The sequence below is a fragment of the Dermochelys coriacea genome, chromosome 8 (genome assembly GCF_009764565.3).
Source record: "Dermochelys coriacea isolate rDerCor1 chromosome 8, rDerCor1.pri.v4, whole genome shotgun sequence".
In the NCBI taxonomy this organism is placed as follows: domain Eukaryota; kingdom Metazoa; phylum Chordata; order Testudines; family Dermochelyidae; genus Dermochelys; species Dermochelys coriacea.
The window spans coordinates 54,622,865-54,638,785 of NC_050075.1; the positions used below are offsets into that span (position 1 = coordinate 54,622,865).

Below are 15,921 nucleotides of genomic sequence, written 5' to 3' on the forward strand. Positions count from 1 at the left end.
AAATTATGCAAAGCTTGTTGACAGCTTTTACCATCTTTTGCTTCATGTCTTAAATTTCCAGTTATTTGAAGTTAGCAATTCTTTTAGGGCCTTATTCTGTAGGCTGTTTGGGTGCAGAATGTTTCCTGAATTAGGCACTTAGGGAAGAAGCAACATTTCCAGAAAATTATGCTTTTTTACAAAATTGTGATTAGCAATATGGCTATTTTTAGCATCATTACTTTATAACTAAAGAAACTGGTTCAAGTTTTTGACTAAATGCCTTTGCAACTCCATTAAAATCTATTTTTAGACTAACATGAAAGGAATGCCTGAAACACTGTTGCTTTGCCTCTTGCCATAGCTTGCTTCAGTCAGGGAGATTTACAAATTAAATAGTCTGGTTTTATCATTTGTGAGGCAGCTAGGCTATTATGTAAAATTTGAGTCCAAAAACTGTGAATTTAGGAAGAAAGGACTTTTGGCTCTGACCAAGTTGAAGTCTAACCTTTCACCCCAATTTTGTGCATCAAAAAATGCTGTTCAACATTGAGCTGATGAGTACCAAAATATGAAAGAGGAGGTTCAAAGTGATAAGGCCAGAAAGGATCATTCTGATCATGCAGTCTGACCTCCACAGGACTTTCTTGAATTAATTGTCATTTGAAGTAGAGCATATCTTTTAGAAAGTCATCCAATCTTGATTTAAAGTTATAAGCTTCTGTCTGTAGAACAGGAACTGTTCCTGCCTTTACATGACTGAGTGGACATATGATTTGTGTTTTCCTAGCACTTCAGTTCCATCTTTTTGCGAATTTTACATTTTTTAAATTATTTTTAGTTGGGACTTTGTAGGATGGTTGAGATCATATCTGTGGACTCACCCATGACCTCAAACATCTCAAAATACGTATGTACTGTCTGGCTGACTACGTGGATTTATTTTTGGATCTGCTGATTTTTTTCAAGCCCCTAATTACTGGAATGAGGAGGTTTAGTTTGCATATAGATGATCCCATCCAACCCTACTGGATGCTGCCATTAACTTCAGAAGAAAAGTGACCCATTCTGCCAAGGGACTCCAGAGGAATGTGACAGACATGCCCAGACATACCCTGGTAGGTAAATTGCCCTGTGTCAAACCACCTTCTCAATATTTCACCGAAGGAGTTCATCTGTAGTCTCTGCTGAGAGCTCAGAACTAGCTGATTGTCATGGTTATTGCAAGATGTTTGTATGGGAATTAGTTTATAAGAATGTGAAATAAAGAATAATAGCTTGCAAAACTGCTGAAGTGAGACTCCTCTCCTGAGGCAAAGGGGTGTGTCTCAGGGCTAATTCAATCAATCTTGAGAACAATGGATGTCCCTGGAGAGAGCACTTTGTTTACTGTCTGAGGAAGATGCAACCTTGGTCATACTCAAAGACAATAGAACCTCAAGAAAGTCTCAACAGGAGACCCCCAGAGATCTGTAACTGCATAAGGGAAGAGGAGAGAGGACAAGATTGGTTCCATTACATGACTCTGCCAGCAGGGGTTGTCTCATGCAAGGTGGATCCCAACTTTCTGAACTGGACAAACTCCATAAAGATGAATTATTAGGTGAGAAATACCTTAGTAGATAGGAAAGTAACTTGTTAATAAGTTTAGGCTACACATTTTTTACATTATTCTTTTACCTGTAACCTTATGTTTCCAAATCCTTATATTTGCTTTTATTTAAATCACTATCTTAAGCTCCGTTAAATAAACTTCCATTTTGGTTTTACTATAGACATGTCTTAAGTGCCTTGTGCTAAGAAAAGTGCTGAACTGCAACAAAACCAGTGAACTGGGGTGCACTGCTTCCACGGAGGCAGCAAATCAGTGTACATTGCGGGCGTCCTGGAGAGAAAGGACTGGGCACTCAAATGTAACTAAGTGTGTAAATGGGGTGTGTAAATTGCTGGCCTGCAGAGGGAAAGAGTAGTGCTCACTGAGCCTGGAGTGGAGTACTTGTGTTGCCAGCAGCAGATGCAGGAGAGAATTTCCCCTGCTGGGCACAGATAGGGCTCCCTCCTGCAGTGAACAGGTAGTGGTGTTCACTTCAAGGTAATCCCAAAAAGCACCACAAGGAATTCCAAGGGAAATAAACAGCTAAGCCACCATCTTTAAAAAGCTGAAGGAAAGGTAGAAATCATTATTTCCTTGCTTCTGACCATTGACTTGAAACCATTGCTTCCTGGCCATGCGATGTCACAGTGCCTCACAAAGGGGCCTGTGCTTCCTCCACCCTGCCAGCTGGCCATCAACAGGTGGGGAGTCCAGCAACATACAATAACTAAGATTCAACCTTTATAAGCAAGTAACTTCGAACCAGTCAGCAGCAAGTCCATCGATATTAAAACGTCAGAGTTGATAAGATCACTGACTAATCTTTTCAGACAAGTACCAGGTTCCTGAAGCTGAATGAAAACACAAGAGTTGTAACAATCATCCTGCATAAGTATCAGTCTTTTTTATTTTGTTTTCTTTTTCCAGTTTTATGTGTAGAGGGATGCCTCTATCTTCACATTCTTTGTTTTGTTGTTGTTTGTTTGTTTTGTTTGTTTTAACTGCAGCAGATGGATGGTAGTCAGTGTGTGTGCGGATAAAACAAACAGAATTTGTTTTAGAATGGTGGCTCTAAAATAAATAATAAAATACCAGAAAAAGCCCTAGGTTAAACAACTTTGTGATACAAAACCACACATGCATATATTTAATGGTTAGGAGTTGTATGTTTTATCTTAAGAAATTGTTATTTTTACTTACATTCAGAATTCAAATGACAAATTTAAAAAGTTGCACAATAGAACCTCAATTACGAACTGACCAGTCAACCACACACCTCATTTGGAACCAGAAGTATACTATCAGGCAGCAACAGAGACAAAAAAAAAAAAAAAGCAAATACAGTACAGTACTGTGTTACATGTAAACTACTAAAAAAAAAAAATAAAGGGAAAGCAGCACTTTTCTCCTGCATAGTAAAGTTTCAAAACTGTATTAAGTCAATATTCAGTTATAAACTTTTGAAAGAACAACCATAATGTTCTGTTCATAGTTACAAACATCCTACATTTCCAAGGTGTTTGCAATTCTGAGGTTCTACTATATCATTTTGAATCATATTACAATGTTTTGTGTAATCCTATAGTGGGGTGAGGGAAAAGATTGACTATTACCTCTCAATAATTTGGGGTTTATTTGATATGATTTGATCAACCTGATATTAGATTAATTTGATTCTATATAAACCCTTTATTTTAATTTTATTTGGTTATATGTATTTTTATTTTATGCTTTTGCTCATTTAACTTAGCAAACTGGAAAGCTGTGTAGTTCAGATATTTGTTCCCCAGATGTCAGGGTTCCAGACCTGAGGAGTCCCAGGGTAAATAAGAGGCAACTATGTGACTCATGCAATGGTGGTCCATAGAACTGCCATATAGTCTTCCCACAATTGGTGCCCAAACAGGAACACTGTTAGCTTGTGAAGAAAAGGTGCATTATATATTCATTTCTTTTAACAAGCAACATGCATTCTAGAACCTTGGCAGGCCTGGGGTGGATACCAGCTAGTCAACGTATAGGCTGATGTGACAGCCCCCAGGGTACGCAGAACTTTGAGCCACCTCGTTACCCCTTGCCTCCAGCAAGAGGGAATCTTTCTTGTGGTAGCTCGGTGTCAGCTTCCTAACACCACTTGCCTTTCAGCCACTCAAGCACTCTCCTCTCTGCTATGACAGCCCTAAATTCACCTTTCAGGTTAACAATAGGTGTACCCTAATCCCTGAGTCCCTTTTGAATCATTCCCCTGTGATATCCAGCCCCCGACACTGGCTACTCAAAGAAATTCCAGATCCTTTTCACTCAAAGGAGCAGTGTACCACACTTTACCATTTTTATCTTAAATCACTGCTCCCGTAAAGCACACGGCAATTGTGAGCACTTAAATAAACATACTTTTGGTTTATTATTAAAAAAGAATAAAGATTTAACTAGAAGTGAGACAAAGTGATAGGAAACAAGTGGTTACAAGAGAAAACAAAATCATAAAACAGGAACTGAGGTCTACGCTTATCAGTAATTATCCTTTCTATCTAATAAAGTAGGCTTTTCCCCAAAGTTCAGTCTGTTGCAGAACTAGCTGGTTTCATAAGAACCAGAATCCAAATGTTCATGAAAGCCCCTTGCTCCTCAAGGATTTTCCTCAGTGAATGGATACAGAGTGTCTTCCCTACATTCTGTTGTACTGAAACAGTCTTTTGTCTTTATTTGTAGCCAGGGCAATTTCCTGCCTGCTATACTGGTCTGTTCACCTTCAAGCAGTTTTGATCACTTGCAATTGTCTTTGATGGTTTTCCATTGACCATTCTGGGATGTTGCAAGGGTAAATGATAGAACCTTGCATTACATTGACAGCTGACTAGGGAGGGGTGACAACTCTCTCTTGTTTGAATGAGCCCTCACTGAGACACATTACCCTGATTAATTTTTACTCCAAATCCATAAAGCATACGCTCTATACACATTGTTCCTTAAATATTATCCATACCTACATCTTGCAATGATTGAATCTTCACAAGTTATGAGCTTTCTGTAAATATCTTACATGTTACTCTTTATGGGTACATGTCCTGTAAGACATTTGGTGCAGTGAGTTTGTTGGGTCTGAGGTAAGAGATGTTTGCAAAGAATAGGTCTCTGTCAGCTAACAAGTAAATCTATTTTCCTTACACCTTTGTAGCAGTCCTTGCTGCCATGAGTTTTCATAGGCTTTTTCTTCACTGCCAAAAAGAAATGTTCTTTACAGCAAGATAACTACTGTGCATTAGCTATCTTGATGCAAAATCCTAGTAGAGGCAAGACAGCTGAAAATCCTAGCAGAAAAAAGCACTTGTAGTTTTTATCACAAGGTAGCAAGGTGATGTCAGCACTCTATCCCCACCCCCAAATCCATGGTTGACCTCACCTAGTTTACACCGTAGTAGAACTACAGAGTCTTGTCTCCACTAGGATTTAACAGTGGGATAGCTAACATGTTTCAGAGTAGCAGCCGTGTTAGTCTGTATTCGCAAAAAGAAAAGGAGTACCCGTGGCACCTTAGAGACTAACAAATTTATTAGAGCATAAGCTTTCGTGAGCTACAGCTCACTTCATCGGATGCATTTGGTGGAAAAAGCAGAGGAGAGATTTCCTCTGCTTTTTCCACCAAATGCATCCGATGAAGTGAGCTGTAGCTCACGAAAGCTTATGCTCTAATAAATTTGTTAGTCTCTAAGGTGCCACGGGTACTCCTTTTCTTTTTGCTAACATGTTTGTTAATCTGTAGTAAAAATGCATCTTTTTTTAGCCATGACGACATGCTTGTGCTGCAAAGCCATAGTACTTTTGTTACATCTTGAGGCTGATATTCACAATCATTGCTTTTTTCTACAGTTTGATGGTGATTGTGTACATTATGTTGCTTTCTGAACCCTGAGGATCCCCCATGTTTGTTTTTACACCTGTCCCCTTTTTAGAGGCTTGCAATACTAGCTAGAATCAGTTCCTGGGCATGGATACCTTGTACCTTTCCCCTTTTGCACACTTGTGCAGGGCCAGGCACAATCTAGGCCCGGGTAGCCAACCTGAGCCTGAGAAGGAGGCAGAATTTACCAATGAACATTGCCAAAGATCCACAGTAATATGTCAGCAGCCCCCCCACATCTGCTACCCCCTCCAGCCCCCAGCGCCTCCTGCCCACCAGCAGCCCTGCCAATCAGTGCCTCCTCATGCCTCCCGCCACCACAATCAGCTGTTTTGCAGTATGCAGGAGGCTCTGGTGGGAAGGGGCAGGGGCCTTGGGGGAAAGGATCTGGGGCAGGTGGTGGCAGGATCTGGGGCAGAGCAGAGAGTTGAGCAGTGAGCACCCCACAGCACACTGGAAAGTTAGCATCTGTAGCTCCAGCCTCAGAGTCAGCGCCTATGCAAGGAGCTGCATATTAAACTCTGAAGAGCCACATGCGGCTCCTGAGCCATAGGTTGGCCATCCCGATCTAGGCCTTCATTAACCATTCATGCTGTTACACCAAAATGCTGTATTCTCAATTCTCTCATTTTAAATTAACAAAATATAATTATTTTAAACTGAAATACGTGTGGTACTATGTTGAGGAAGCTGATGCTGTTGGAATACTAGCTGCACTAGTATGGTATTGCTATGAGGGATCTAGCATTTCACTCTACTGTAGACATAAGGCTCTTGGCTATGAAGTATAAACGTGATGCAGAGAATGTCAGTTTTCTTCAATTGTCAATCAGCTCATATCTAACAGAGTGACGTTTCCTGTTTACTAAACAAATCTCTGGAGAAATACCCTTTTTCTACATAGCAGGAGATCTGGGTTTACACAAGAGCAAACATATGTTTGTCTGCATTCCTGAATCTGAAAAGTTGCAGGGAGATCACATAGTGATAGCTGTCTCGTTGTTAGTAGCAATAAATCAGAACCCAGTCTGTAGCCATGTCTGGCAGAGCTGATGCCTCCAAGCACTACAGAGATCTAGGTTCAGACAGGATGATGTTCAGGAGGATGAGTTTATTAGGAATTTAAAAAAGAGGAGGGGAATACACTAATCTGACAAAAAGACATATAATTCTGCCATTCTTTATGATCATTTAGAGTGTTTTCTTTATTTGTTCTGTTTGACTTACCCTGTGGCTTTGAGTAAGTCCCTTATCTTTTCTCTGCTTAAGTTTTGCCAATATGTAAAATGAGGATAATACTTATCTACCTCACAAAAGTAAGGTAAAGATTCATTATGCAGAAGCAGTAGTTACAGTTGCAACTGGAGTTCTATTATAAGGCTGATTATGATTCTCACTCCCAGCCCCATAAGTAAAACAAAACCCTGGTATACTTTCAGATTTTTTAGGGTTAAGTCTCACTGGCAACTAGTAACTGACTTAAAAATCTTGACAAACTTTAAGTTTCTTGATGTTAATAGCCTTTAAAATAGTTCCTTGCAAATTTTTACAAACTGCACTACTAGAGGGAGACATAGAAATGTTAAACACCTAAACATATAAAATTACAATCACAAGTAGATTTTTTGAAATTGGCTTTTCTAAGAGTCAGTTAGTAAAATTTTAAAGAAATTAATACTATTATAAAAAAAAGTATAAAACTTTGCTTCTTGGTTAATGAAGCCAATGGGTAAATATTGAAAATGACCCACATATTCCTGTTATTCCTTCCACTCTCCTAGGAACCTCAGTTGCTAAATCCTAATCTGAAACTTCAGGATATTCTGGCCCAGAGGCTGCAAGATGAGTCATAGGGACACTAAAAATCTATGATTCATCAGGATGTTGGAATGTAGCTAAAGAAAGTATTTTAAAGGGAAGCTACAGAGAACTTAAAGTAAACAGGCAATTTGGTTAAATTTTACAGTTAGTTTTTGTACCCAAGGGGAAAATGTATTCCATTCCCAGCATCTTCACTTCCTCCTTTATTTCCTCCCTTCCCCCTCCCCTACAAAAAAAAGACTAAAGTGCAAAGAAGCTTAATGACAGGAAATACCTCAAATGCATTTTAAAGCAGCTAAAGCCGTCTAGCTTCTGGGGGCCTGAACTCACCCTGACTTGTATGACTTATTAAAGTTGTATTAAACTCCCTCCTTACATGTTGCTTGAAACTCCACTTGCACCTCATTCAGTGAGAGGATTTCTCCCTGCGGGAGTGGCTGTATTTTACTGAATGGCATCAGGGTATTGGACAACCAAAATTTTATTGGTGAGGAGAGCAGAGGTTAGAAGGGGGAGCCAGGCTAAGAAACAGTGCTCTAATCTTGTCCAACAAATTTAATAATTTTATTAAGATGATGTTAAAAAGAAAATGGTACAGAGTTTAAGCATAGAAGTTTCTGGTTATCAGGGAATAAGGTACAGATTATCAAGGGGTGCGAAGTTTGGTTTAGGATTGGGTGGCATACGGAATACAGGTTTCAGAGTAGCAGCCATGTTAGTCTGTATTCGCAAAAAGAAAAGGAGTACTCGCGGCACCTTAGAGACTAACAAATTTATTTGAGCATAAGCTTTCGTGAGCTACAGCTCACTTCATCGAATGCATCTGATGAAGTGAGCTGTAGCTCACGAAAGCTTATGCTCAAATAAATTTGTTAGTCTCTAACGTGCCACAAGTACTCCTTTTCTTTTTACGGAATACATAATCTGCAATATCCCTGATTGGGGGTAAAACGTTAATGGGTCAAAGTATAGACATTGAGATATGGGGGTATGTTGTTCATATAATGGCTATGTTCAGGTGTGGAGAATAATGAGTGGATACGATGATGAGGATGGATTTATCTTCATTTGGTGAGATTTAATGTTCAGTGAGTTTATGGTTCCAGTTCATATGGTCCAAAGGAAAAAGTCTCTAGGTCCCTTTCTCGTAGTTGATGCACGATGTCGTTCTGGCTCACACCTCCTGGTACTGTCGGTGGCTGGTGATGTGTTCTATATAGATGTCCCTGGACCATCGGATGGTGTCCGAGACCATGAGGCGCCACATGAGCTGTGCATAGCATTGACCGATCTACTCTGAGCCAAATTCAGATCTAATGTAATGTATTTAGGTACTGATACGTATTTTGCAAGTTGTACTCAGTGACTGATTTACTTTTTGACTCACTTTTTCGTAACTTGCCATCTCCTCTAGATAGCGAGATGGCTTGGTAGAATTCTCATTTTTGATTCATCTTAATGATTGTATAACTTAAAACAAATTTTTGTCAGAGACAGAGGAGGGGGGTGAAGTAATGACTTTTACTGACCAACTTCTGTGAGTGAGAGAGACAACCTTTTCAGCTTATACAGAGATCTTCTGCAGCTCTAGGAAACTTAGTTTCAAAGCTAAATACACTCCATCATGTATTTAGCTGTGACACCCTGAGTAAGTTTTCCAGACGCGAGGAAGAGCTCTGTGTGGCTCAAAAGCATCCCCCCTTCCCTTCCACTTCCCCCCTTGTAGCTGGGGGGACGCAGTAGATGTGGTATATCTTGACTTTAGTAAGGGTTTTGATACTGTCTCGCACGACCTTCTCATAAACAAACTAGGGAAATACAACCTAGATGGAGCTACTCTAAGGTGGGTGCATAACTGATTGGAAAATCATTCCCAGAGAGTAGTTATCAGTGGTTCAGTCATGCTGGGAAGGCATAATGAGTGGGGTCCTGCAGGGATCGGTTCTGGGTCTGTTTCTGTTCAATATTTTCATCAATGATTTAGATAATGACGTAGAGAGTACACATATAAAGTTTGTGGACAATACCAAGCTGAGAGGGGTTGCAAGTGCTTTGGAGGATGGGATTAAAATTCAAAATGATCTGGACAAACTGGAGAAATGGTCTAAATAGGATGAAATTTAATAAGAACAAATGCAAAGTACTCCACTTAGGAAGGAACAGTTGCACACATACAAAATGGTAAATGACTGCTAGGAGTCGACGTTCCCCGACTTACGCAATCGTTCCATTCCGAAAGCCTTGCATAACTCGAATTTTATGTAAATTGGAAACGTATACCCGAACGTTACGCAAAACGGCCCCCCCTTCTGTTTCTAGCTTACAGAACTTTTTCTGTAAGTGCAAATTTGCGTAAGTCGGGTCTTGCGTAACCCAGAGTGCGTCTGTACTGCAGAAAGGGATCTGGGGGTCATAGTGGACCACAAGCTAAATATGAGTCAACAGTGCAACGCTGTTACAAAAAAACAAACATCATTCTGGGATGTATTAGTAGGAATATTGTAAGCAAGGCACGAGAAGCAATTCTTCCGCTCTATTCCACACTGATTAGGCCTCAACTGGAGTACTGTGTCTGTTCTGGGTGCCACATTTAAGGAAAGATGTGGACAAATTGGAAAAAGTCCAGAGAAGAGCAACAAAAATGATTAAAGGTCTAGAAAACATGACCTATGAGAAAGATTGAAAAAAATTGGATTTGTTTAGTCTGGAGAAGAGAAGACTGAGAGGGGATATGATAACAGTTTTCAAGTACATAAAAGGTTGTTACAAGGCGGAGGGAGAAAAATTATTGTCCTGAACCTCTGAGGACAGGAGAAGAAGCAATGGGCTTCTTGAAGCAAGGGCGGTTTAGATTGGACATTAGGAAAAACTTCCTAACTGTCAGGGTGCTTAAGCACTGGAATAAATTGCCTAGGGAGGCTGTAGAGTCTCCTCCATCATTAGGGATTTTTAAAAGCAGGTTGGAGAAACACCTGTCAGCAATGGTCTAGCTAATACTTAGTCCTGCCTTGAGTGCAGGGGACTGGACTAGATGACCTCTCTATGTCCCTTCCAGTTCTATGATTCTATGTCTCTCTCACCAACAGAAGTTGGTCCAATAAAAGATTTAACCTCCTCCCTCCCCCCACCCCTGTCTCTCTACTATCCAGACACAGCTACAACAACACAGCATAGAATTTTTATCCTAGTTATTCTAATTATGATCCTTCATTCCTAATATTGTCTTGCATGTTGTGTGATCTGCCAGACTGTTCCAGTGCTCGAGGGAGAGGTTGGGAGCCTGAGATCAGAGAGTGCCGAGCTAAGCAGGAGCAGAGGAGGCTTTTCAGCAGCATGGAGTCCACCGTGGCGTTGCTCGTTTTTCGTGGGGCTGCAGCTAGTTCAGGGGGGTGGGGTGCCCAGAGTGCGACCCCCCCGCCGCCGCCGCACTCCGGGTTTGATACAGAGAGGGGAATTCTCACCCAGCTGGAGCGTTTGAATGTTACTTGATTTCCGTGGGCGGGTAACGTTGCATTGCTACGGGCCGGAGGCGGGCGTCGGCAGCCGTGTCCCGAGTGGGGAGTGCAGCCCCCGCCCCGCAAAGCCCTGTCCTGCGGGGATCCATAGGCTGCAGCTCCCTGTCCCCCTAGAGACGCAGCCCTGTGGGTGCACCGCTCCCCAGCGCGGCTCCTTTAAGTCCCCATTCGCTCGTCCGCCCTCCAAAGCATTCCAGGGCGGGGGGGGGGGGTCACCACGGAAACAACCGAGTGCTCCTGGGACCCAAGTCCCCCTGCCCCGGCCGGGAAGGGGGAGGGATGTGTCTCCCAGCGTGCACCGCGCGCGCAGCCCCCACCCCCTTGTGGCTCCGGCTCCTGCTCCTCCCCCGGCCGGGCCCGTTCCCCCTTTGCCCGAACAGCCGCAGAGCAGCAGGAGCCGCCCGAGCGTTCGCTGCTCCCAGGCTGGCTCTTCGCACGCAGCCAGCGCGCGCCTCCCAGCCCAGCCCAGCCGCCGCCGCCGCCGCCGCGTCTCGCGCCCCCGTCCGCTCCCGGCGCGAGCCGCTTGGGTGTCGGCTGCTGCTGCTGGGTCTCGCGCCGCGCGCAGGCGTCGCTCGTGCCGGCCGAGGATGGGTCGCGGGGCGCTGCCTTTGCTGTTGCTGCTGGAGCTGGCCGGGCGCTGCGCCGCCGCCATGGACGAATGCGCGGACGAGGCGAGCGGGCGGCCGCAGCGCTGCATGCCCGAGTTCGTGAACGCCGCCTTCAACGTGACTGTGGTGGCCACCAACACGTGCGGCTCGCCGGCCGAGGAGTACTGCGTGCAGACCGGCGTGACCGGGGTCACCAAGTCCTGCCACCTGTGCGACGCCACCCAGCCCCACCTGCAGCACGGCGCCGCCTTCCTCACCGACTACAACCAGGCCGACACCACCTGGTGGCAGAGCCAGACCATGCTGGCCGGGGTGCAGTACCCCAGCGCCATCAACCTCACTCTGCACCTGGGTAAGTCACTGGGACCCTCCCCCGCAGGGGGCTGCCCTTTGCTCCGTCTGTCCCCGCCCTGGGCCATTCCCTCTCCCGCAAAGGCGCGGAGGGGCTGCCCTTGAGGGACCGGGACCCGTCTCCCCAGTTTCTCCTAGTCAGGAACAGTGGGGACCCGTGTGTGCCTTCCCCCTCCACACGCTTCGCTTCACTTCTCTGCATTGCGTTGCGGTGCCCCTGTCCTACAAGAGCACGGACTCGCGACCCCGCTTTCGTCCCTGCCATCTGCCCCACTAGGGCCACGGCTACGTGTATGCATTTCCAAACCCGGCTGGGGAATAACCAGCTGTGCGTGTAAGGCTTCCCGCAATAGCAAACTGAAGAGCAAAGATTGGCCTGGGAGAGGAAGAGGGAAGGGAAGTGTGAGTGCTTGGAATTCAAGGATGAAAAGAACGGGGCTAATTTCAGACCAAGCTTGTTAACGCTCTTCTTAATAGTTTGTGTTGCTTCTAAAACTTCAGTGACCCGCACTGTAAAAACATAAAAGAATCGTAACTTTATACCTATGCACTCTTCCTCAATCATTCCCTTCTGTCTGCATTGTATTGGGGTCCCTGTGCCGGATGATCACTACCACTCCCTTTGCAACCCGCACTAGCAAAGACCCATCTGTATGCGCTGCTGGTTTTGCCATCTCATGCACGACCATCCTGTTCCTAGTGCTTAAATCAACAGAAAAACCACCTTTTCCTTTCTTGTTCCTGCATGTCCAGAGGCTTCACTATTCCTCCTCCCGTTCCCCAAAATATCCTCCACTAGTAGAGTCTCTCCTGCAGATCTGACCCATCTCTGCACTTAATTCCTAAATAAGAAATCTAGTTCTTGCTTTCTGGCTGCCTGTCCTAAAGGAACAGGAGCTCTCCCCTGTCCCCTCGCTGCTTCCTGTACTAGAGTTGTATGAAGAAAAGGAGTACTTGTGGCACCTTAGAGACTTAGTCTCTAAGGTGCCACAAGTACTCCTTTTCTTTTTGCGAATACAGACTAACACGGCTGCTACTCTGAAACCATAGAGTTGTATGATTTCTCTTTTTCCCAGACAGGGACTCTACTTCCTCTTCTCCTTCCCCCCCTCCGCCCCACCCCTTTAAACTAATAGACCCACCACAACCCCTCAGAAACTTTGTCCCATTCCCATGCTCTTCATCCTTTCCTTTTTGCCTTCTAAAAAGGACCCTGTCTGAATTTTTCTTGAGATAATGTGATGAGGGCCAGTTGCCCCATAACTTTTGTGTTGAAACTTGGCGATCTCCATGGCTACTTATGCCTATTCCCATCCACTGAACAGATTAGTCATAGTAAAGAAAGGAAAAAAATTTAAATCTGACAAAAAATGCAGAATAAGCTATTTTTTGGGGGGGGGGGAAGGGAGGATGAGAGGGATGGATCCAGACCATGCATAATGTTGCAGTGTGTGTCTGGCACTTTAAAGATTTTTCTAACACAGAGTTAACTTCTTGCTTTGTGGTATTCAAATTTAATTAAAGGTCACAAAGCTTAATCCTATCATACAGAAAACAAAGGTACATGTGTCTGCCCCAGCTGGTAATAAATTACTGAAAGTGACTTCTGCTGTATACTAGCAAGCTATCCTCTTTGGATTCTCCCTTTCTTTGATTTGTGTGTTTACTGATTTTTTTTATTTTTTTTTTAATTGAATGGGGTCTTCTTAGCAAAGGTTTTGATTCAGTGCTAGAAATACTTTTCATGCTTCTGGGTTGCATTTTTTTAAATGTAATTATATTTATGAAGTTTGGCAATGTATACATTCAAAATTAACAGGTGTATAAACAAATCATAAATGAAAACTGTAGGGAAGTGCTTAAGGATCTGCTAAGTTAAAGGCTTGCCAGTTAGTCTGTAGATTCAGATCTCGTTGTGCTTGAAACAAACACTTTAAACATAGGGTTTTGCAATAAATCTCAACTCCTGCTATCTGCAGAGCAATAACTGTCTCATTCTTAATGCACAAAGCAGGATAAGCTTGTAGACATCAGACTTGGAATTCAGAAAGGGAAAGTTTGACAAGAAAAACAAAGGACATGGAATAAATACTTCCGGCAGTAAATGTGTTAGATTTTCTCTGTGCTCATGTGTTCGCTATTCTGTTACTCTATCTAAAGTGGATGGGTTGCTGCTAAGGGTTCTGGGTTAGATTAAACAATTCCACTTTTTGGTCATGTTGAACAAACTTCTATAGGGAACAGTGCTGTCTGTTAGTCTGGGAGATCTAGCACTGTAAAATTAAAAAAAAAACAACTACTCTTTGGCATGTTAAAAAGTAACAGGATGTAGTAAAAAGAAAAGGAGTACTTGTGGCACCTTAGAGACTAACAAATTTATTAGAGCATAAGCTTTCGTGAGCTACAGCTCACTTCATCGGAAGTGAGCTGTAGCTCACGAAAGCTTATGCTCTAATAAATTTGTTAGTCTCTAAGGTGCCACAAGTACTCCTTTTCTTTTTGAGAATACAGACTAACACGGCTGCTACTCTGAAACCTAGGATGTAGTAAAGTTTATTTTAAAGTTAGATTCACTAACATGAGGTGACTTGTGCTTCGGTGGTAGCTGAAGTATATGTGATTTGAAAAGCTCTTTGGCAGCTAAGGTACTATATAACACCAAGTGTATTGAGGATGAGATATAAATATTTTACCGAGGCGATATTTCTTGTCAATTAAAAGAGAAGACTAGAAATTTAAGTCTAAGCATTCAGCAGCAGGATATCGTAGTCACTTGAGTATTTTAAAAAAATTAGCTTTGGAATAAAACTTCTTAAGCTTGGCTTCAACCTAGAAGCAAACTCTTGATCCTGTTGAAATTCCATCAAAATTGATTCAGCTGTTTAAGCTATCTCAGTGTGGAGGAAAGAGAAGTGTGGTGTTTTTTTTTTTTTTTTTTTTTTTTTTAAATATTAAATGGTTCAGATGCTGTTTTGGTGCTTGAGTAACTAAAAGGCAGACTTAGGACATGTCTACACTGGCAGAGTTACAGCACCAGGAGTTACAGCACTGCTCAGAGAGAGTGTGAACACACAACAGTGGTTTCCCTTAAATGGTCAGCTGCCTGTACAATAGTCTGTTCACACTTTTGCAGCACTTGCAGCGGTATTTGGAGCGGTGCACTTTGGGCAGCTATCCCACAGAGCACGTCTTCCTCTTCTGCCGCTAAGCATTGTGGTAAGGCTGAGGGGGTCACGGGGCATTCTGAGTCCTGTCCCAATGCCCCGTGATGCACTGCTTCACATCCCAGCAATCCCTGTGCTTCCGTCCGCATCTGGTGCCATCTTTCAACGGCTTGTGTACTGCACACCCTGCCTCTTTCGGGCTGCAGGAATGCATCCCGAACTGTTAACCAGTATACCGCTTGCTCTGACCAACACGTCATGAGTGGCAGTGGAGTTATTCCTTAAACTACAAAGGCGAGAGGAATGTGACATTGATCTTGCTATATACGACACAAGATTGCCTATGGCACTCACGGAGGTGCTGACCACAGTGGAATGCCTCTTTTTGGGCTCGGGAAATGAGCACTGAGTGATGGGATCACATCGTGATGCATGTCGGGGATGATGAGCAGTGTCTGCAGAACTTTTGGATGAGGAAAGCCACATTCATGGGACTGTGTGATGAGCTTGCCCCAGCCCTGTGTTGCAAGGACATGAGAATGAGAGCTGCCCTGCCGTTGGAGAAGTTCAGAGTGGGAAAGTCGACCGTTGGACTCGTGTTGACAGAGTCTGCAGGGCCATTAATGAGGTTTTGCTCTGAAAGACCGTGACTCGGGGCATCATGCGTGACATTGTGGATGGCTTTGCGTGGAGGGGCGATAGCACACATATTCCAATTTTGGCACCAGATCACCTAGTCACCAAGTACATTAATTGCAAGGGGTATTTCTCAATGGTTCTTCAGGTGCTTGTGGATCACTGTGGGCTTTTCAGACATTAATGCAGGCTGGTCTGGAAAGGTGCATGACGCAGACATCTTTCGGAACACTGGCCTGTTCAGGAAGCTGCAAGCTGGGACTTTCTTCCTGGACCAGAAGATCACCGTAGGGGAACTCGAAATGCCCATTGTGATCCTGGAAGACCCTGCCTACCCCTTAATGCCATGGCT

At 43.6% G+C, this 15,921-nt stretch overlaps 1 protein-coding gene across 1 annotated transcript in view; it reads left to right on the plus strand.

Moving 5' to 3' along the window:
• Window positions 1-10,542: 10,542 nt before the first annotated feature.
• LAMC1 (laminin subunit gamma 1) overlaps window positions 10,543-15,921 on the plus strand; it is a 142,743-nt gene continuing 137,364 nt past the window's right edge. The window contains exon 1 of the mRNA XM_038412683.2: window positions 10,543-11,770. Coding sequence (XP_038268611.2) covers window positions 10,774-11,770 — 997 coding nt within the window. The 5' untranslated portion in view covers window positions 10,543-10,773. The remainder of the gene's footprint in view (window positions 11,771-15,921) is intronic.